Source organism: Camelus ferus, chromosome 8, assembly GCF_009834535.1.
Source record: "Camelus ferus isolate YT-003-E chromosome 8, BCGSAC_Cfer_1.0, whole genome shotgun sequence".
NCBI lineage: Eukaryota > Metazoa > Chordata > Mammalia > Artiodactyla > Camelidae > Camelus > Camelus ferus.
In genome coordinates, this window is record NC_045703.1 from 7,819,457 (window position 1) to 7,841,517 (window position 22,061).

The window sequence follows — 22,061 nt, forward strand, 5'->3', positions numbered from 1 at the left end:
TCTGGGGTTTCATGTCTCTGTTCTGCTTCCGCAAGGAGGGCTTTCCAGGTCTTCTCGTGATGCTGGGACCTCACACCAGATCACCCTCGATCAGTCCTCAGCGAGCCAAGGCTGGAGAGCCGGCTGCACTTCAAGTCTCTCCCCTGTTCTCTGTTTCCAGTGATGCTCTGTGGACTCATTAACGATATGGCCCCGGAGGAAGCCAGGTCTGCAGCTTTCTCCCGGCATCCAGCCAGGGATGCTGTTTGTCAAGCTGCCATTTGCAGCTTGGAAAGTTTTTCTCTCATCAACTTTGCAGAAGCATGATGTGTCTTTTCACCTTAGTTGTGACCCCTGATGTCTGTCTGCACTGGAATGGGGACCCACCCTCATTCTAATCCAATATTCAGTATCTGAACGTGATACATGTCTGCGTGGGACAGGGGGACCACCCCACTGCTTCCAGCTTTTGACTTTGGCTTTACGTATCAACCCCAAATTCTATATATGGGCATGACTAGTAGTCAACTAGATTGAAAATAATTCTTAGTAATCTTATCTGTGATCTTCATGAGAAATAAATGACTTGAGATAAGACTTACTCTCTCATGTCCGTATGTCTTAAAGTGGGATTTTTTGTTTTCGTATTCTTTTTCATTATAGACCTTTACAAGATACTGAGTATAGATCCCTGAGCTCTACAGTAGGACCATGTTGTTTATCTATTTTGTATATAGTAGTTAGTACCTGCAAATCTTGAATGCCCAATTTATCCCTTCCCACCCCCTTTCAAGAGGGAGTTGTAAAAAATGGAAAATTAATCCATTTTCCTTTCATCCCCTAACTGCATCACTTATTCTCTATAAACCCACAATTTCAAGGCTTTTCACTTCTCTGGCCTCTCTTTTGCTGGGGCTCCATCACATTTTATAGGAATGACTTTCACTGCTTCCTAAACGGCTTCGAGCCTGCGACTTCCCCATCCCAGTCCATTCCAGAATCCATGCTGCATCGTGGTTTCATTCTGGTGCTGAATCCATGCTACTGGGGACATTTCAATATTAAGCCCTTGGCCATCCTCTCATCAAGTACATACTGATAACTGGCTATCAGGTACCACCGTCTTAGGTACTGTTGCTGAATCTGCCTTGGGTCCTGTTCTCCAGACATTTGCAGTCCGACTGGGGCCTCATTTTCCTCCTCTTCCTCCACTGGCTTAACCCTCTTCAGGTCTCCTGGGCTTCCTGCCCTTCCCAGCCAGGCTCGGAAGGAATGGTCCTGCCTGAGGGCTTTTGTCCCGGAAGCTCTGTCCATCTGGAATGTTCTTTCCTCCAGCCTCCGCATTGCTTCCTGCCTCACTTCACCGACGTCTCTGCCACCATGCTGCCTCTTCCAGTGGCCTTCTATAAACAGACTGTCTAAACACGCCTGCCTTGCCGACTCCTTTTTCCTGATTTCCTTTTTCTTGTAAGATTTCATATGTGGACTTGCTCATTTGTTTACTCGATGCCTCTCCCACAAAAATCCAAGTTCCATGAGGACAGAGGTTGGCCTATTTTGTTCATTTCTATATCCTCAGCTCCCCAAAGAATGCCTCCCCTACCTGGGTGCCTCATAAACACTGCTGAGTAAATGGATAAAGGAGGAGATACATTGTCAAGTAGGGAAGTCAAGGGGAGGTGCCCGTTTATTCCAGGCAGGAGGAGGTGTCTGACCTGGTTTCAAACAGTGGAAATTACTTAAACCTGGAAAGGCAGAGAGGGAAGGGTGTTTACCTTTTTATCACCAGCCCTCTTGGACTCCGTTACTTTCCTGAGACCTTCTAATGCTCATCACACCACCTTGTTTCTCTCCCTCTCTTAGCTGAATATGCTTTGGTGGACTCAAAAGGACACAGTAGGTCAGCGTCAGTGTGGACCTGGCTGCGTGTGGCTCATGGATGTTCTAAGGATGCCTCTTCAAGTCTTGGCACAGAATTGTGCAGAGCAGTTCTGGGATACAGCCTGGACCACTCAGTTCCACACCAATGCTCACATCACAAATGTAGAATGTTCCTTCCCTCCTTCATGGTCGACAGAGGTGTGGTCTTGTTCAGACATAATTCCATTATCTTTTTTTTTTCCTTTAAATTATTTTTAAGAGCTTTATTGATGTATAACTGACATGCAATAAACTGAACAATTAAAAAAAACTGACTTATGTATACACCTCTGAAACTATCACTACCATCAAGTTCATAAAAATATCCATCGCACCCTAAAGTTGCACATACCCTTTCTGAATTCCTCTCTCCTTTCTATTGCCTCTCCTCATCCCAAACTACTGAGCTGCATTCCTTCACTATAGATTTGTGACAAAATAACAAACTCTTTTCCAAAGAAGTTGTAACATTTCCATTCCCACAGCCGTGTATGAACGTTCTAGTTAACGCACACCATCAGCAACACTTGGTATGGTCGGTCTTCTGTATTTTAGCTGTTCTCATAGGTACATAGTGATGTCTCATTGTGATTTTAATTTGCATTTCCCTAATGACTGATGATGTTGGGCAGCTTGTTATGTCCTTACTTGCCATCTGTCGATCTTCTTTGGTGAGATGTCTGTTCAAATCTTTCAAAAAATTAAAAAAATTGTTTTTTCTTTATTTTTTGCATTCTTTTTTACTGGTCTAGTCAGTTTACAATGTTGCGTCAGTTGCTGGTGCACGGCATAATGTTTCATTATCTTTGACTTGAACAAATCTTTCCTCTGATATCTGACATAATTTTCACAGAGCAACTCACTCACTATATTATTATCCCGCAGTTAAGATGCAGTGTAGGTGTTAAACTTCTCCTGCTTTTTCTTTTCAGTCATCAGCAGATTGATGAGGGTCCTTACTTTCCATGAATCATTTTAAAATTTATTTGCATTTGCCTTGATGAAAGACAAGCAAGGGAAAATAATTGCAGTTTTCAATGTTCGTGGGGATATTCTGAGCACTTTCTGCAGTAAATTACAGGGATGTGAGAAACACAAAGCAGCATCACCCATTCCTCATTTCTGGTTGCTGAACATCTCCCACTCTGTCATTTCATCACACGCAGAAGACTTCATATCCTCACATGGATTCTCATCCTTACGTCCTGTTATCCTCTCTTACAGTGTTTATGCCAGAGCTTTACGTGTAAAGATTTAATGTAATCGCCTATGTCAAATTCATGTAATTTTATGCACCAACCTTTCTACATTGCAAGGAGTGGTAAAACATGTTCATGGCTCTGCCACTACTGCTGGGTGGGACACCTCTAATTTTTCAATACCGTGTTATATCATTGGATGGCTTACAGCAATGTTAAAAAAAAAAACAAAAAACCCCATCATGTACCCACATTAGAAAAAGAAAACAAACATGTAACACAGATTAATTATGGAGTTATTAGCTTCTCAAAGGCACTCTTCACTTTACAAAAGGATTCACTACAGATTTTCTTTAAACAGTAAGCTCTACTAGTGCATTTAAGATATAATGAGATCTGCCTAAATTGGATGTGTACACATTTCGGGAACTGATTCATTCATTGTGCACAGAAACAGCAAACCCATGTTTGCTTTGCTACCCAAAGCAAAACTGGCAAGTATGCATATGCTTTCTCTAGGAGGTGCCAAGCAGCCAGATGTTTGGGAAAGCCTGGATATCTAACCATGTGTTTGAGTCCTCGTCCACAGGCTTAGCACAATCCATTTATGGTCCAGAGTCCTTGTAACACAGTGGGGGGGTGGAGGAGCAAATACAGTGAGACATTCTCTATTTTGCAAAAACTGATAACAGCATTCCGTTTACTGCTTGTGGATGGGCAATTTTAGAAATGACTACCTTCAGTGAAAACTTTGCAAATGATGTACATCATTTTCATTAGGAGGGGAGGTCATCAGGTGAAGATCTGTCACCTGAAATGTGTACAAATCATCAGTGTGTTGGGTAACCTACATTTAAAGGCCTAAAATACATACTTTAAAATTAACCTGGAAAGCAAGAAGTTATCCAATAGGGAAAAAATGCTAACATAACATTGCACCTCAGGGGGTGGATATAGCTCAGTGGTAGAGTGCATGCCTTGCATGCACAAGGTCCTGGGTTCAATTCCCAGTACCTCCATTAAAATAATAATTAAATAAATAAACCTAAAAATTACCCTCCCCACATTAAAAAAAAAAAAAAAAGAAATACGAAGAAAGAAAGAAAAAAAAAGACTGAGGGATAAAAGAAGATATACAGGTGGCCAAAAGGTACATGGAAAAAGGCGTTCAAAATCCCTAATCATCAGGGAAATGTAAATCAAAACCACAGTGAGGTATCACCTTACATGAATGGTTATATCAAAAAAACAAGAAATAACAAATGCTGGCGATGGTGTGGAATACTGGGACCCCTCCTACACTGTTGGTGGGAATGCAAATTGGTGCAGCCACTGTGGTAAACAGCACAGAGATTCCTCAAAAAATTAAAAATAGCATTACCATCTGATCCAACAACCTCACTTCTGGGTACACATACACACGATGGAATAATATTCAGCCATAAGAAGAAGGAAATCCTGCCATTTGTGACAACATGGATGGACCTCGAGGGCATCATGCTTAGTGAGACAATTCAGGCAGAGAAAGACAAGCACTGTATGATCTCATTTATATGTGGCATCTAAAAACAGAAACACCCGAACTCATAGAAACAGAGTAGATGGGTGGTTGTGCGGATGGAGGGGTGGGGGAAATGGTGAAGGAGATCAAGGCACAAGCCTCCAGTTATAAGACAAATCAGTTCTGAGGACCTAACGTACAGCATGGTGACTAAAGTTCACGGTACTGTATTATATACTTGAAATCTGCTAGCAGAGTAGATCTTAACAGTTCTCACGTTGCACACACAAAATGGTAACTATGTGAGGCGAAGAAGTGTTAACTAACTTTACTGGGGTAATTGTTTTGCAATATATATGTACATAAAGTCATCACATTATACACATTAACTTACACAATATTATGTCAACTATATCTCAATAAAGTTGGCAAAAAAAAAAGACAGAAGGATATGTAACAACATCTAAATTTTTACCTACTCAAGTGCACTCTACTAAACTCTGGTCACTTGTTCACAGCTCAGGAAGTTTTAAGAATCAAGATATTAATTAACTTTGGGCTTTTTAATAACATGAGTTTCTTTGGATTATTTAGAAACTCATTAGCAATAACTGAATTTATATTTCAGAAATTTGAGGGATGTAAACCTACCATTTTGAATTCTTGACCTGGTTATAAAGGAAACTTTTTTGGTGGGAGTCCTAATGCTTGATTTATTCATAACATGTATCATTGGTCATGCAGTAAATCCAGATTTTCATGTGCACAAGTCTAAAACTCAGATTTATATTTTTGATCTGAAATTCCTAGTGGTCCATGCACCCAAAAGCCAGCTGTGCTTAGATCCTTGGGCTCAGACCATTTGTTGTTACCAGAAGATGCATGAGGCTAAAAGCCCACTTGCTTCCCAAATGGAAACCTTGTAAATAGAACAAATCCCCAGTGGGCTCTTTGATCTCTCCACTTTCTATCTTGGGTTTTGCAAAATAGTAACCTTGAAATTAGCAAAGTACCACTGAGCACAGTTGGTATGGAAACAACTTAGGACAGATTTATCCCAGGTTCAAAAGTGATTTTTCCCTGACATAGGATGGAGACTTGATGAAGTTGTGGTAGCTTCAGGCACAAAGCTCCACTCAGGTTTACGAGCTGACACTTTTCACTTTCCAACTTCAAGGACAGAGTCCTTTTCTTACCCTAAGTGCCTGCTGCTATACACAACCTATTTCTGTTTATCAGTGCACACAGCCATCCTATGCCCTTCCCTTCTCTCTTTTCCTCCCCAGTCCACCAGGCTTTATGGAAAAAGTGAGTTGTTCCAATTTTTAGTTCATTCAGACAGTTCTGAGACTGTCAAGTTTGATATTTTTGGACTAAGTGAGTGGGTCAGAATGGATGTAAGTGAAGCAAACTTTCAATCAGATGTGATTTGAGTATATAGCACTATAGTTCAGTGGTAATAGAAAGTATAAGAGTTTAAAAGGCCCATAATAATTCAGACTAAAATATCTTGGGGTCTTTTTCCATTTTAAAATGAATCGAGCAATTCTGTGTGGCTGAGGATTGACAGCATAATGGAAATAGAGCAAACAGCAGAATTTCTCACCAGGTAACTGCATTAGCAGCAAGACTCAGAATGCAGTCTTCTGGCTGAAAAGAGCAAGCAAGAAGCCTTCTGCCTTCTTTATGAGGTGCTTTATGCTCACAGTTCTTGGCCAGTTATACTTAGCTACTGCCAAATTGTGCTTATTGGAAAACACTCTGTGTCCTGTAACTTTAAGCAATATGATGAGACTTCACGGATGCTGATTCCTCTTGTAATTTGCTTATCACCACAGAGAAACATAACTTAAACTGCTCCCAAGTACTACCTCCTATTTAAGATGCAACTGGAACACAGGATATTGCTATGTAATAGCAATCTGGAATACTTCTCTATATTCCTAGGGTTGATTAAAGGTTAAAATTGTGGGCAAACGTTTCCATGATCTTTGAAATTTTTAGACTTTACATAAACTCTTTTTTTCCCCCAGAGAGAACTTTTCGTGGGATAAAATGCATTGCATACATGTTATAGACAGTTCTTATATTATGTAAACTTTATGTACATTTTTTGTTAGTATATTTCACTTACCAGAATCAAGAGGCAACTTGAGGCCAATTTTGTGTGCTCAGGGATGGTGGAAAACACTGACAAAATCAAGCAACCAAAGACAAGGAGAAAACTGTAAAACAACAACAAAGAAAAATCGGATGAGAGCCTTGCCTTATCACGACAGATTCAATGCTTTGTTTCTAATGAATAAATCACCAGACCCATATGAATAGGCACTGATTAAATCATAAGAGCCCTAAAAGGGTCTAACCTTTCTGAATATCAAAATACAGTATGATGCCCAGGGCAAATGGGGCTCCTCTGAAATTTTATTGATGATGATGAGGGTGTGTGTGTGTATCTGTGTGCGTGTGCATGCGTGTGTGTATGCTGCCTGCTCTGTTTATACATCTAAGAATCTGTGAACTTTCCATAAATGTCTTTCCAAAGAGGGGTCCTGAGAGGGCCCAGCAGTGTGTTCCATGCTCCTTTCAAACAAGCAGGTTCACCCTTACGTTTGGCAGCCCTGCTGAACTGTCAACTGTTCTAAGTGGCTACTGAGCCGTGGGCTCAGTTTCAGAGTCTAAGATTGCTTGTGGATTCTCATTTGTCATTTCTTTGTAATAATAAGAACAGAAAATGAAGGGAATGATTTCCTCTGACACCCACGCACCATTTCCGATCAAACCACTAGAGAAACTCTCCTCCCCAACCCCATCCCCCACCCCCAGATCTATTTGTGCTGCAGCTATGGAAGCGGAAGTCAGAAGCAATGTTTTCTACTGACCAACCCACAGACATTTGTGTTCCTAGAAATGGACCTTCTGGGGTCCAGAGAGGGAGATGAGTTCCCAAAGTAAATGTTTAATAAAAAGGGCAAGCTGTTTTAAAGTTGAAGTTACTTATCCTGAAATGCAAAAAATAAAAGAAACCAACCAGTATCTGAGCTACTTGCTCTAAGTCGTATTTTTCACTTTTACTTGTTTCTGGGAAGCTCATACAATCATCTCCTTTAAAACATCAATGTTTGTGTTCTTTGGGATGGCACTGGGGTTGGTCTCTGCCTCCTAACTCGCCCTGGCAAGTCGATGTGTCCTTCTACCACACTTGCCTGGGCGCTCTCAAGGGCCGATAGCCAAGGATTGGTAACTCATGGCCTGCGAAACAAATCTGGCCCCTAATGCTTGTTTTTGTAAATAAAGTTTTATTGGCACACAGCCACACCCATTCATTTGTGTATTCTCTGTGTCTGTGCTCTCACGCCAGGACTGCAGAGCTGAGCATCTGTGACAGTAGACAGCACGCAACAGTGAAATATTTACTCTCTGGCTCTTCAGAGGAAAGTTTGCCAACTCCTGATTGATACCATGCATTTCTTATTTCTTTATATCTATTCCAGTACAGACCCCAAGTGGAAGCTCATAATTGCTCCAGTTCTGTATGCTGATGACACTTACTAATATTCACAGAGGGCTTCCTATGAGCAAGACACTGTGCTAAGTAAAGCCCCCTCCACATGCATTATCCTCTTACGTTTATAGAGTAGAAATACTATTCCCACTTTGCAGATACAGAAACTGAGCATTAAGAACATTTTGTGACTCATCCCAGGCTGCTCAGCAGAAAGATGGTTCAAGCACTGTCTGTCCTGGAGTTGTCGCAGTGTGGCTGAGGGAGCGTACCTGAGGATGGCAATGGTGTTCTTGGCTCAGCAAGACTTTTGGGGATACCTCTCTCCCTCCTTAAACTGAGAGGGGAGTAGTTATCATTCTGAACAGTACAAATCTTCAAGAGGAAGGACATTACTAGGGAAAAAACCTAGTACATGAGTTAATAACTACTCGTCATACTTTTGACTCATGTACCCAATGATTCAAGATGGTTTGGATTATATTTTAAACTGGCTCGAATGCACTGGGAATTGTAAACTAGAAATTAAATTCTAGTGTACCTACAGACCTCAGAACTACTAATGAGAGAGTAATTCAAGGATCACCACGGTTGCTGGGAAGATGATGTGGCATCAAATACAGACCGAGATATATGTTTTCACTCCCTGGTGAGTGGCTGTTATCTGTATACGCCCCCCAAGTCCAGGACTAGCAGAAAACATTAGGAAAATGAGCAGGGGCTGATTTCATCTCTCAGACACCTTCTCCCTCCAAGGGCATCTTGAAGGCAGCTTCGTAATCTCTACATGTGTGTTTAAAGCAGATCTACATCATGAGTCCTTTTGCTAGTTTCCCCCTTCATTAGTAGTTAGGTGTTGCTTAATCTTTTTTTCCTTCACGTCACTACTTTGCTCATTTTCTTTATTAAGCTGCTATTACCCTCCTTTCTAACAAGAGTGCTTTCTGTGCTAAAACTCTGCTATTTCTAACAGAAGCCCATTTGAAAACTGCAAACTGAGGACCTCCACTGCTCTGGCTGCCCGAGGGGCTGTGGATGAACAAATACATTCACAAATCCATGAATTCCCTCAGCCATTCATCCACTTATCCAATCAGCAAGTATTAAGTATATAATACTAGGCTGAACTATTTACAATAGCCAAGACATAAAAATAACCTAAACGTCCATTGACAGATGACTGGATAAAGATGTGGTGGTATATTTATACAATGGACTACTACTCAACCATAAAAAAGAATAAAATAATGCCATTTGCAGCAACATTGATGTCACTGGAGAATGCCATTCTAAGTGAAGTAAGCCAGAAAGAGAAAGAAAAATACCATATGAGATCGCTCATATGTGGAATCTAAAAAAAATTGATACAAATGAACTTATTTACAAAACAGAAACAGACTCACAAACATAGAGAACAAACTTATGGTTACCAGGGAGGAAGGGGATGAGGAAGGATAAACTGGGAGTTCGAGATTTGCAGATACTAACTACTGTAAATAAAATAGATAAACAAGTTTATACTGTATAGCACAGGGACCTATATTCAATATCTTGCAAAGGTCTATAATGAAAAAGAATATGAAAAGGATTATATATATATATATAATATATATATATATGAATAACTGATTCACTATGCTGTACACATGAAATTAACACATTATAAATTGATGATACTTCAATTAAATATATATATATATTTAAAAATTACAACAAAGAATTAAAGTGACTTGTTATTTAAACTCCCCACTTATAAAGCAAGATATTTGAAAATGTAAAACTTGGAAGAGTGCCCACAAGGTCCGGAATCCTCAAGGCATTTCATGGTGGGTCTCAGCAAAGCCACATGGACCACGATGTAATCAGTCGGGTTTCAGCCCATATGACGACGTTCTTGGGATGGACCAGCCACAGTATCTTCTTGACTCACTGCAGCCTCAGCCAGCTGGACCTTGGTGCCTAGTTCCTCATCACTTGAGTTTCTGGAAGGGATGTGAGGCTGACCTAAGTAAATAGGTGGGAGCACTGAGCAGCCACTGGGCTACAGTCTACATGTGGGAATGAGCCTCAGTTTAATCGACCAGGCAAAGATTCATCGTTAAAATGACCACAAATGACCGCTGACCAGGGCTGCTGTGCTAATAAACAGGCAATCTGCTGCTCCCTGATGGAGAAGGGGGCCACTCAGAAAAACATGTTAATTCCAGCCATTAATGAAATAAAAGTTAGCTGTAAAGGATGAGGGAGAGACAACATTTGTAAAATCTATGCGAATGTTCCTTTTTTCAAATTTTTATTTTTAAAATTTAAAAACTTTTGTATTTTTTAATTGAAGTACAGTCAGTTTACAGTGTTGTGTCAGTTTCTGGTGCACAGCATCATGTTTCAGTCATACATGCACATACATATATTCCTTTTCACATTCTTTTTCATTACAGGTTATTATAAGATATTGAATATAGTTCCCTGTGCTATACATTTGAAACTTGTTGTTTATCTATTTTATATACAGTAGTTAGTACCTGCAAATCTCGAACTCCCAATTTATCCATTCCCAGCCCCTTTCCCCCTTGGTAACCATAGGTTTACTTTCTATGTCTCTGAGTCTGTTTCTGTTTTGTAAATAAGTTCATTTGTGTCTTTTTTTTTTTTTTTTTTTTAGATTCCACATATGAGTGATATCATATGGTATATTTTTCTTTCTCTTTCTGAATCTTCCTTTTAAAGGCATCTTTTCAAGGGATAATTTTGGTGCTGACACCATGGGAAACAATCCAGTTTAACAGTTTTGATACTATGAACCCACGTGGATTAAATTTTCCATGCTTTGTTTCAAAGGGTCTGTTTATGCAAGAGAGTAGCAGAGGTTGAAACGTGTTAAAAGAGGTTTGACAACAGTTGTCTGGTCTGAGTGATTTTTCCATAAAAATGATGGTCAAGTTATTAGGCAAATAATAACTTAATCATTGTAATTTTCTATGAGTCTATGATCATAGCTGTTACATTATCTGAAAATGAATAATAGAAATTCTGAAGTACATTTATTTAAACATTTTTGTTGGGAACAAACTTGACATAGGGGATAAAAGTACGTTTAAAGTTATTTTTCCTTGCCAGCAGAAAGCTGTTTTAAAAGTACTATATTTGATAATAAAAAAATCAATTATGAATTTGGTTTCTTGCAACTGGGTAGACCCCATATATCCATTTACTTTGAAAATAGATTTTCCTTGAAAGGTGGCCTGAGAGCACCCACAGTATCATGGGAGATCTCAGTGCAGTTCTTTGTTACACATATGCCAGCAGGACCCATTCTTTCTCATGAAATGAGAATTTTAAGCTTTGCAGAATGAAACCTTTCACCAAATGGAGCCCGGCCATCCTATGGGGGCTGAGGAGTGGGGGACCGCCACTAATTTTTTTCACTCCTTTTGGCCTGCAGAAATAAAGCAGCAAAGTGACTAAGACAGCAGAAAACAAAGTCTTTGCAAGAAAAGTACTCTTGGCAGTAGACTTTATGATGTGGTACAACATCAGGAAAAAATAAACCCAGCAGACAGATGTCTCCAGACAGTAATAACCATAAACTCTGAAATTACTACACATGTAAGTACCTGCCCAAAGGGTACGGAAGATACGTGTTTCTCTTGGGATCGACCTACAACGGCACTTGTGGCTCTTGGGGACCCGAGTTGAAAGGAAGCTAAAAGCCAGCATCATGCTGTGTGGAGCCACTGAATAGTTTATGGACAAGCAGAGTTGGCAAGCAGTGGACAGACGCTAGACAGAACGTACTTCCCACCTCTAAAAATACACTTGTAGTCTTAAAAACTGTAGACGCTCCTCTGGGGCCCAGTAAGTAAGTAAAAGGGTTTGCTTTCCCTTGACGCTGCTATCTAGATAAGCATCAAGAATATTTTTTTTGTTTGTGCCCAAAAACATTGAAGTTGGTGATTCCACGTGTATAAGAAACACAACTGAGGTGGGTGTGGTCAACACGGTGGAGTAGGAAGGCCCTGGGCTCACCTCCTCCCACACAAACACACAGCAAAATTATGGCTATTTACACAGCAATTAGCTACGAGGATGACCTGAAGAATAGCAGAAAATATTTCCTACAACCAAAGGCATAAGGAAAACACCGTAGTGAGAAGAGTAGGAAGGGCAGAGATATGGTGTAGTCAAGACCCACACTCCCAGTAGGTGACCAGCAATCAGGAGGATAATCACAACTGAGAGGTGCCGAGTCCTACACTGGGCTCCCAATCCTGGGGCTCTTGCCCTGGAAAGCTGAGCCCCCAGAACACCTGGTATTAAAGGTCAGCAGGGCTTGTATATGAGGGAGAGAGCCAGAGGACTGCAGGAAACAGAGACTCCACTCTTAAAGGGTGTGCACAAAATCTCACATGCTCCAAGTCCAAGTGCAGAGGCAGTGATCTGAAAGAAGCCTGAGTCAGACCTACCTACGTGCTGCTCTCGAAGAGACACCCAGAGAGGCAGGAGGCAACTGGGACTCCTCTTGAGGGCACAGATGCCGGAGGCAGCCGTTTGGGGAGCTCATTTCACCACAAGATGCTGGTGCATGCACACACCAGTCTGGGGTCCTTCTGGCCGACTGGTGCTGGGATCTGGCCCTACCAACCAGCAGGCAAGGCATCCAGCTGGGACAGTGGCCTGTCCTGCCTGCCACATCCACGGTCGTCAGCCCGCCACAGCAGAAGGGCCCACAGAGCCCAGACAGGGGCACCTCTGGAGCATGTAGCCAAGACGGTAAGAGAGGAGTGTGCTGCTGGGCTCCATAGGACGTCTCCCACGTGAGGCCACTTCTGCAAGATGGGAAATAGAACCAACCGACCTAATACACAGAAGTAAGTACAGAGAATTGGGCAAAATAAAGAGACAAAGGAACATGTTGCAAACAAGGGAACAGGACAAAACCCCAGAAAAAGAACTGGGCTAAGTAGAGATAAGCAGTCTATGCAATAGAGAGTTCAAGGTAATGATCATAAAGATGCTCAACGACCTTAGGAGAAGAGTGTTGGAACACAGCGAGAAGTTTAAGAAAGAGGTAGGAACATAAAGAAGAACCAAACAGAGCTGAAGATTACAATAACTGAAATTAAAAAAAAAAAACACGAGAAGAAATCAGTGGTAGAACAGATGATACAGAGGAACAGATCACCAAGCTGAAACAGAGTAGTGAAAATCATCCAAGCTGAAAAAAATGAAAAAAAAAAAAAAAGATAGTTTAAGATATCTCTGAGACGATATCAAACAAACAACATTCACATTATCGGGGTCCCAGACAGAGAAGAGAAAGATACCCAGAGAACATATCTGAAGAAATAATAGCTAAAAATGTCCCTAACCTGGGAAGGAAGCAGACATCCAGGCACGTGAAGCACAGAGTCCTAAACAAGATGAACTCAAAGAGGTCTACTTGGTGGACATACTACATGTTTTGGTGGACTTACTATAATTAAAATGGCAAAACTTACAGAGAAACTCTTAAAAGCAGCAAGAGAAAAGCAACTAGTTACAGACAAGGGAACTCCCATGAGACAATTGGCTGACTTTCCAACAGAAACTTTGAGGCCAGAAGAGAGTGGCATAATATATTCAAAGTGATGAAAGGAAAAACCTACAACTATGAATATTCTACCCGGCAAGGGTCTGGTTCAGATTTGATGGAGAAATCAAAAGCTCAAAGAGTTCAGCAGCCCTAAACCAGCTTTACAAAATTGTTAAAAAGGACTTCTCTAAGCTAAAAAAAAAAAAAAAACAGACCACAACTAAAAATATGAAAATTATGAAAGGGAAAAAAATCACTGGTAAAGCAAACATACAGTAAAAACAGTAGGTCAACCACTTATAAAGCTAGTGGGAGGGTTGAAAGACAACGTAGTAAAACCATCTAACCCAACAATAAGTGTTAAGGGATACACAAAACAAAAATGTGTAAATATGATGTCCAAAACATTAAATGTGCAGGAGAGGGAGGAAAAATGCCAGGTTGTTAGAGTGCATTTAACTTAAGAGAGCATCAAGGTAAAATAATCTCAACTAACTGTCTGTCTGTCCGTCTGTCTGTCAGTGTTGCTTGGTGGAAAACCGTAATTGAGAGGAAAGCAACTGGAAATTAACCAGGTATTAATATCTGTAATAGATGTCAGGTAACTTTTCCAGCACTGTAAAATTTCAAGAGCTTGAAAACTTTTCCAGAGCATCTATGTTTGCCATGAAGCTTTGGGAAACAGAAAGTAATGTAATGTTCTCAAATTTCAAAATGATTTTCCATAATAATTCAGTCTTTTAAAGGATTTTTACAAAACCCTTACTCTCCAGTGAAAAAAGCAAATGCTTTAATGTGCATACACACACACATACTTTTAAAATACATCTGAGAATAACTCTTCAACATTAAATGCTTGGAAAGAATCCATGGCCATCTCTAAAATGTACTGTGGACCTTAAGGTTTTAACATTTTCTTTCCACTGAGTAAAATAAAATTTTTAGACATGGATTTTCTTTTCACAACTAAAAAGTTTACAACCCTATCAATACGGTATGATTGTGATAACCAGTAATCCATGGACAACAAATTATGAACTGAGGGCTGCATGCTGTTGAGGGACACCTTTTCCTACTCATTTGGGGTATTGGTGAATGAATGAAGGGACACTGCTTCCTTCTGTTTGCCAAGATGCTTCCTTTTCAGTTTGATTTCGTAAGCCCGGGAGGTTTAGTGGAACTCACACTGGATCAGGTGTTAGAAAGCCTAGATTTTGGTTTATCTTCACTACTTAGCTTGGAACCCATGATGGTTCATTTGATGGGTCAACCTGACTGGCCTGGGGTGCCTGTAAACATTATCTGTGTCTGTAAGCTTGTCTCCAGACAAGATGAGCATTCAAATTGGTGGACTCTGTAAGATAGGCGGCCCTCCCCAATGTGGGTGGGCCCCATCCAATCTGTTGAGGGTCTAAACAGAACAAAACAAGGAGAAAGGAAGAATTCACCTCTTTTTTTTACCGTCCTCACTGCGTGAGCCAGAACATCCACCTCATCTCATCTTCTCCTGCCCCTGGACTGGGGCTGGTACCATCAGCTCCCTGCTTCTCAAGCCTTAGGACTGAGCCACATCACTGGCTTTCCTGGGTCTCTAGGTTGCAGATGGTAGCTTGTGGGACTTCTCAGCCTCCAGAATTACATACGCCAATTTCTCATAATGAATATCCTTTATCTATATGTCTGTTCTATATATCTATATCAATCAATCTATCTAATCTCACTCTCTCTTTCTCTCTCTACCAATCTACCTATCTTTCTTTCTATATCTCTCTCTGTCTCTACCCAATGTATGTATGTATGTATGTATGTATGTATGTATGTATGTATCTATCTATCTATCTATCTATCTTCTGAGTTCTGTCTGCCTGGAGAATACTGACTAACAGAGCTCTTGGTCAAATCTCTTATCTCCTTTGTGCTTTTGTTTCCTCATCTGTAAAATAGACTCTAGTATCTGCCAGGCATTGATAGGATTTGATTATGTGCATGATGAAATGAAAATATCATACAAGCACACGGTACTCTTGTGCGAGGATTATGACATCCCTGAGAGCAGCCCTTTGACTTACTTCTTTGAATTTCATTTAAGAAAAACTCACTGAACACCTACTAGGCACCCGTATTACCCACAAGAGCCAGTGCAGCAGCTCAGTAAGTATTCATTGACTGGTATTAGATAAATGCTATATTTAATGGCAAAGAGAGAGTCGTCTACGCACTAGTGAAAAGATACAGATCCTTTTCAGGCTGTCTATTTCTTCATTAGATTTTTGCAAAGAAGAATCTTGAAAACCAGCTTGCTGTCATTCAGTCTGAGAGGAGTTCACAAAGACAGAGGCTGTGACAAAGGCTGCCACTGGTGAGAGAATTTCTCCCCCGTGCCTCGGAAGGTGGTGCTGACTTTCACTTTGTGCAAAAGGCCTAACCAACAGTTGCTCCTGTTTCTATGAAAAAATATCTGTCACAAAACTCATTAGGTTATATTTAGCACCCGCTATAAAGTCTAATTCTCCTCCACTGGGTAATTAGATTTGATGTTACTGAACTGCCTGCAGAGAAAACACACTGCAATTTTCTATTTTCGGGTCACGGCGTTGATACTGTACACAGGTGGGTGTGTAACACACACGCGGCGGTCGTCAAACCATTGAGCAAGCACACCAAGACTTAGAGACTTAATCAACAGAAGCTGGCAGATACTTGGCTTCGCAATCAGAGTGGGGGTAACGGAGACAACATAGAGATAATATAGAAAGAAGTATGCTGGAGTTTGGGGTGACTATTTTCTTGAAGAGCATTTGTCCCAGAGCCATCCTCCTACTCAGGCCTTTAGAACTCCTACCAAGCAATTCGGTGGAGACATCAGACAACTGGAGGCTGTCACATCTGGACAGAGTCCTCTCAGGGACCTGAGTTTCTGGGATCTTCTCGATGCTCTGAGACAGTATCAAGAGGAAAAGACACAGGGACTGGTAACAGAGAAAGAGCAGGAACGGTCAGCTAATTCTGTTTGTGTTACTCAACTCGGCACAGGAACTTCCTTTGACCCCTAAAGTCTGAGAATTTGCTGAACAGGAGATGGATCAGCAACAAGGACAGTTAGAAGTCGTCAGCCTGTCCAGTAACATTTACAAGACAGCAAGATACAGAATAGAATGACATAGACGTGGAGGAGGGCAGAAAAGGGCGTTCTGACCCAAACTGGGACTGGGACAGGAGTCAAACTGCCACCCCAATCTGGCAAACTGTCTACCCAAGTGAGGAGACTGGTATCGAGTGAGCTAAACTATTGGTTAATATTTATAGGTTTATAATGAAATTGCCATTATTGGATTTCAGAAACAATCAAATGTCAGCAATTTTACACGGTCCAAGCTTACCTGTTATTCCTATATTATCCTTTTACTTGGCCACATATACATGTGTATACATTTATATACATTCAACACAAAAGTTCATCTACAGCTTTTTCCTGGATTCAGAAAATTCCCTTAAGAATAATACGTTAGGGGAGAAGAAGGGAAAAGTGGCTTTCCAGGCAGACAGCAATATTTATAAAATATTTCCTCTATATAGAGGGTTTTCAGTTCAGTTACTTTCAAAGTTAGTTATGTTTTCAGATCAAAAGCATATCTTGTGTTTTAGGCATATGTAGCTTATTAGGTATTAAGGAATACGTTAAAATAAGATACATTTAAAAAATGAATACACGGAAATTGCAGAGCAACCAAGACATTCAAGTCGGCTATTTTCAGTTTACTCCTCAGCTCATTTGTTTCTGGTATAAATTCATCACTTACTGATTGAATGACCAGCCGGAAGGGAAACTTAGTAAGAGACCATATTGTTTATTCTCAGCCCTGAAGTCGGCCACCCGCAAGAGATGAATAAACAGCAGGTGCTGACTACGCGCGCAACACAGGTGGACCTTGGTGTCTCAACTTTATTTTTGGCCAAGACAGTGTATTTGCACGCCTGTTTGTCAACATGCAATACATGCATAAAAAATTATGGAAGTAAAGTTCTATACACCCTTGTTAGATACCTGATAGGTAAACCTGAGTGAGCTTAGGAAACGATCTGATTATAAGAACAAGCCATTGTATCTTAGAATAAATATGGTAAAAATAAGCCCACGAATAATACAGAAATATATAACTTAGAAAATCAAAGTTCCTAGTAATCACTGTCTGCACATTTGCCCATCACCCTCTCCCAAATAATCAGTGTCAACAATTTGGGAGATAAAACCTGAGTTTTCCTTTCCTCATGTCAGTATTCCACTTTTTTTTTTCAACTACATTTTTATTTCTTTTTTTAAATTGACATATAACTTTTTACTAGTTTCAGGTATACAATATAATGATTCAACATATGCATGCACTGTGAAATGATCTCCACAATAAACCTAGCTAACATCCATCACCACACAGTCATTTTTTTAAAATTGTGATGAGAACTTTTAAGACTTACTCTTTTAGCAACTTTCAAATATACAACAGTATTATTAACTACAGTCACCATGCTTTACATGACATCCCCAGAACTTATGTATTTTATAACTAGAAGTTTGTGCCTTTTGATTATCTTCATGTTACATATTTTGATAAGAGAAATAATGAAACTAAAAATTGGGGGAGGGGGAGAGGAAAAGAGAAAACCACAAAAGGCTCATTGCTGTATATACAGTAAGTATGTATTAAAGGATGCCAACTATCCCCCTCAAAACTGATAATGCGGACAGTAAAAAGTTAAATGAGAAAACAGGGAATTAAAGTCACTAAAGGAGACTGAAGTACCAAAGTAGCTCCTAAAAAAAAATCCCACCTTCTTCAATATCCACTTTTATTTCTTTTAAAGTCCAACCTCCTCTGAAAGTCTTTTCTTCACCAGCCCTTCTCATCATGACCTTTCTCTCCTCTACACTTGAAGTACCTTGAGTTTGCACTCAAACGTTAATGATAAAACGTCTTGGGTGGCTCTCTAATCCAGAATTTCCCACTTTTCCATAGAACACCACTACTCCAAGAGATTTTCATAGGTCTGACTCACAAAAATGTTTCTTTGTCAAAGACAGGTTGGGAAGGCTGGGCTCCATGACAGTACCTGGATTTCTTTATCTCAGGACTTTATCTCAGAACTTTATCTCAGATGCATTTAGCAGCTAATGTGAAAGGCGGAGTTCCAGGGGGAGCTTTTAGGGTACCATGTTTCTCAGACTTGGATCAAGGAACACCGTCTTCCCCATCTCTTATTGGTATCCTAGGTGACACTTACACTTCTTAGAACTTCATGTGGCAGTCATCACACTCCTGAAAGCAGGGAATATATTCTTTATCCTTTTGAGACCCTTGTAGTACATAGCATAGTCCTGAAAACATCAAGGCACCTCCACACTGTTTCTTATTTTTTTTAATTCTTATTTTTTATTGAAGTGGTTGATTTACAATGTTAATTTCAGGTGTACAGCAAAGTCATTCAGTTACACATATATATATTTTTTTCTTCAGATTCTTTTCCATTACAGCTCATTACAAGAAATTGAATATAGTTCCCTGTGCTCTACAGTAGGACCTTGTTGTTTATCTATTCTATATATAGTAGTTTGTATCTGCTAATTCCAGATTCATAATTTATCCCTCCCTCCCCTTCCCCACTGGTAACCATGGTTTGTTTTCTATTTCTGTGAATCTATTTCTGGTTTATAAATAAAATTTGTATCTTTTTTTTTTTTTTTTTGATTCCACATATAAGCGACATCATATGATATTTGTCTTTCTCTGTCTGACTTCACTTAATATAATAATCTCTAGGTCCATCCATGTTGCTGCAAATGGCATTATTTCATTCTTTTTATGGCTGAGTAGTATTCCACCATATATATGTATATACACACACATATATACATATATGAAATATAAATATAAAATCTTCTTTATCCATTTATCTGTTGATGGACATTTAGGTTGTTTCCATGTCTTGGTTATTGTAAATAGTGCTGCTATGAACATTGGGTTTTTATGTATTTATTTTTAATGGAAGTACTGGGGATTGAACCCAGGACCTTGTGCATGCTAGGCACATGCTCTACCACCGAGCTATACCACCCCCTGCTATGAGCATTGATTGAGGTGTATGTATCTTTTTGAATTTGAGTTACCTCCAGATATATGCCCAGGAGTGGGATTGCTGGATCCTAGGATAACTCTATTGTTGGTTTTGTAAGGAACCTGCATGCTGTCCTCTGTAGTCCACACTGTTTCTTCATTGCTTCAAATGGTTGAAGGAAAATAACAATGAAGGAATGATGTCCATTGACAGATGACTAGATAAAGAAATTGTGGTATATTTATACAGTGGAATACTACTCAGCCATAAAAAGAATAAAATATTGCCACTTGTAACAACATGGATGGACGTAGAGATTGTCATTCTAAGTGAAATAAGCCAGAAAAAGAAAGAAAAATACCAAATAATATCACTTATATATGGAATGTAAAAAAATAAAAAAAGACAAACGAACTTATTTGTAAAACAGAAATAGACTCTCAGACATAGAGAACAAACTTATGGTTACCAAGAGGAAGTGGGGTGGGAGGGGATAAATTGGGAGTTAGGTATTTGCAGATATTAACTGATATATATATGGAATAAATAAACAACAAGTTCATGCTGTACAGCACAGGGAACTATATTTGATATCTTGTAGTAACTTATGGTGAAAAAGAATATGAAAACGCATATATTTATGTTAAAAAAGAATGAAAAATATATCAAAAAATAAACATGCACTAAAGGCTTTCACCATACTTTTTTCTCACTGACTTAGTTATCTTCAATTAAATACAGGGATGTGTCTTGTTTTAGATGTACATCTTAAAGTTACACAATGTGGTTATCTTCCACTGTGGTGACCAAAAGTCACCACAGAGGAAGGGGCCAGGGACTGCTTATCAAATCATTTTGAATAGTTGAAAAATTTATTGACTAAAATTTTTACAAGGCAAGGAAGATAAAAGGGATGAAATAAACCCCTAAAATTAATACCATGAGGTTTACCACATTTCATGTCCTATGTGGGAAAGGAGACAAATGGATAACGTCAGAACTGGGGACTTTCTCCTTTGTCACTGCTGAAGGGAGCCAGTGCTGAAATTCTGCTCCATATAATAAAACATACAGGAGGAAAAAAAACTGTCCCTTGAGTCTATCCCTGTCCCTGTATGTCTTCCTCTGACTGCTACAAGGCAGAGAGCAAATTCATCCTCATTCTTGAGTTTCCCCAACTCCTTCCAAAAACAACAAGTCTTCAAGGCATAATTAAGTGGGTTTTATTGAAATCAGCTGTTGGTAGACCCTGCCAATCACCAGTGCCAGTTACTGAGTCACGGGAGAAGCTCTGGGCTCTTGAACTCAGTCTGTACAGAGGAGATTTCTTCTCGAAGTATTTCCTCTGCAATGTTACACACATGACTTCCAGAGCCAGTCATGGGTTTCAACTGAACACAGTTGAGTTTCTATTTTCCTAGTGAAAGTTCACTTTGGTATAAATATTTGCATGTCACCACAAACTAATAGAAGGGTACTCTTCAAAATATTGCTTTCTTTTTTAAAATGAGAAGATAAGAGAAAACTTTGGATTCTAAGTTAACTGGGAATATTTGACTTCTGATCATAAAATGTGCTTAAATTAATGAGGAAGGAAAGTAATACGTTTAGGAGATTACAACAAGAAATTCCCTTGGGGCTTGGGATGTTACCGCAAAGTAGGACAAGGGAATTCTGTCTTCTGTAGCTGGCAGGACTTTGCAGGGAGGGGAATCTGACAGAAGGAAGCACCTCCCTGGCTCTGCACCAGCGTGTGGCCTTGGGCAGGCACCCTAACCTCTCTGAGCTTGGCCTTCCCCTTTGGTGAACCCAAGAGGATGACTGCATAAGCTTGAACATCACTTTCAGCTAAATTCAAATCCAGGACATTATCACTCTGTGTTATCACTCTGTGCATGCTCGAGCCCCTCTGAGACAGAGTGAGCTACTCTGTTTACACAGGGCACTCTGCTGGGTGTTGCCAGCCCTAAAGCCATCAGATTCTGCTCTATTTACCCCAGTTGTGAGGTTTTCCTAAAGATTTAAGTGATGATGTTTAAACCTAGTAAGTTAAACTTCAATAGCAGCCTGATTGTTGAAAGTTGGATTTAGAAAACAAATTTACAGTTACCAAAGGGGAAAGGTGGGGAGGGACAAATTGGGAGTTTAGGATTAGCAGTTACACACTACTGTAGCTAAAGTAGATAAACAACAAAGACCTACTGTACAGCACAGGGAACTACCTTCAACATCTTGTAATAACCTACAATGAAAATGAATATGAAAAAGAATATATAA

At 39.8% G+C, this 22,061-nt stretch overlaps 1 protein-coding gene and 1 non-coding gene across 2 annotated transcripts in view; one reads left to right on the top strand and one right to left on the bottom strand.

Annotated features, from left to right (window-relative positions):
* KCNQ5 (potassium voltage-gated channel subfamily Q member 5) overlaps nt 1–22,061 on the bottom strand; it is a 434,723-nt gene that overhangs the window by 129,720 nt on the left and 282,942 nt on the right. Inside the window, exon 2 of the mRNA XM_032484438.1 lies at nt 6,734–6,824. Within this exon, the coding sequence (XP_032340329.1) occupies nt 6,734–6,824 (91 nt within the window). The remainder of the gene's footprint in view (nt 1–6,733; nt 6,825–22,061) is intronic.
* On the top strand, nt 4,046–4,117 carry TRNAA-UGC. Its single transcript has one exon. It is a non-coding gene; the product is annotated as a tRNA-Ala (tRNA).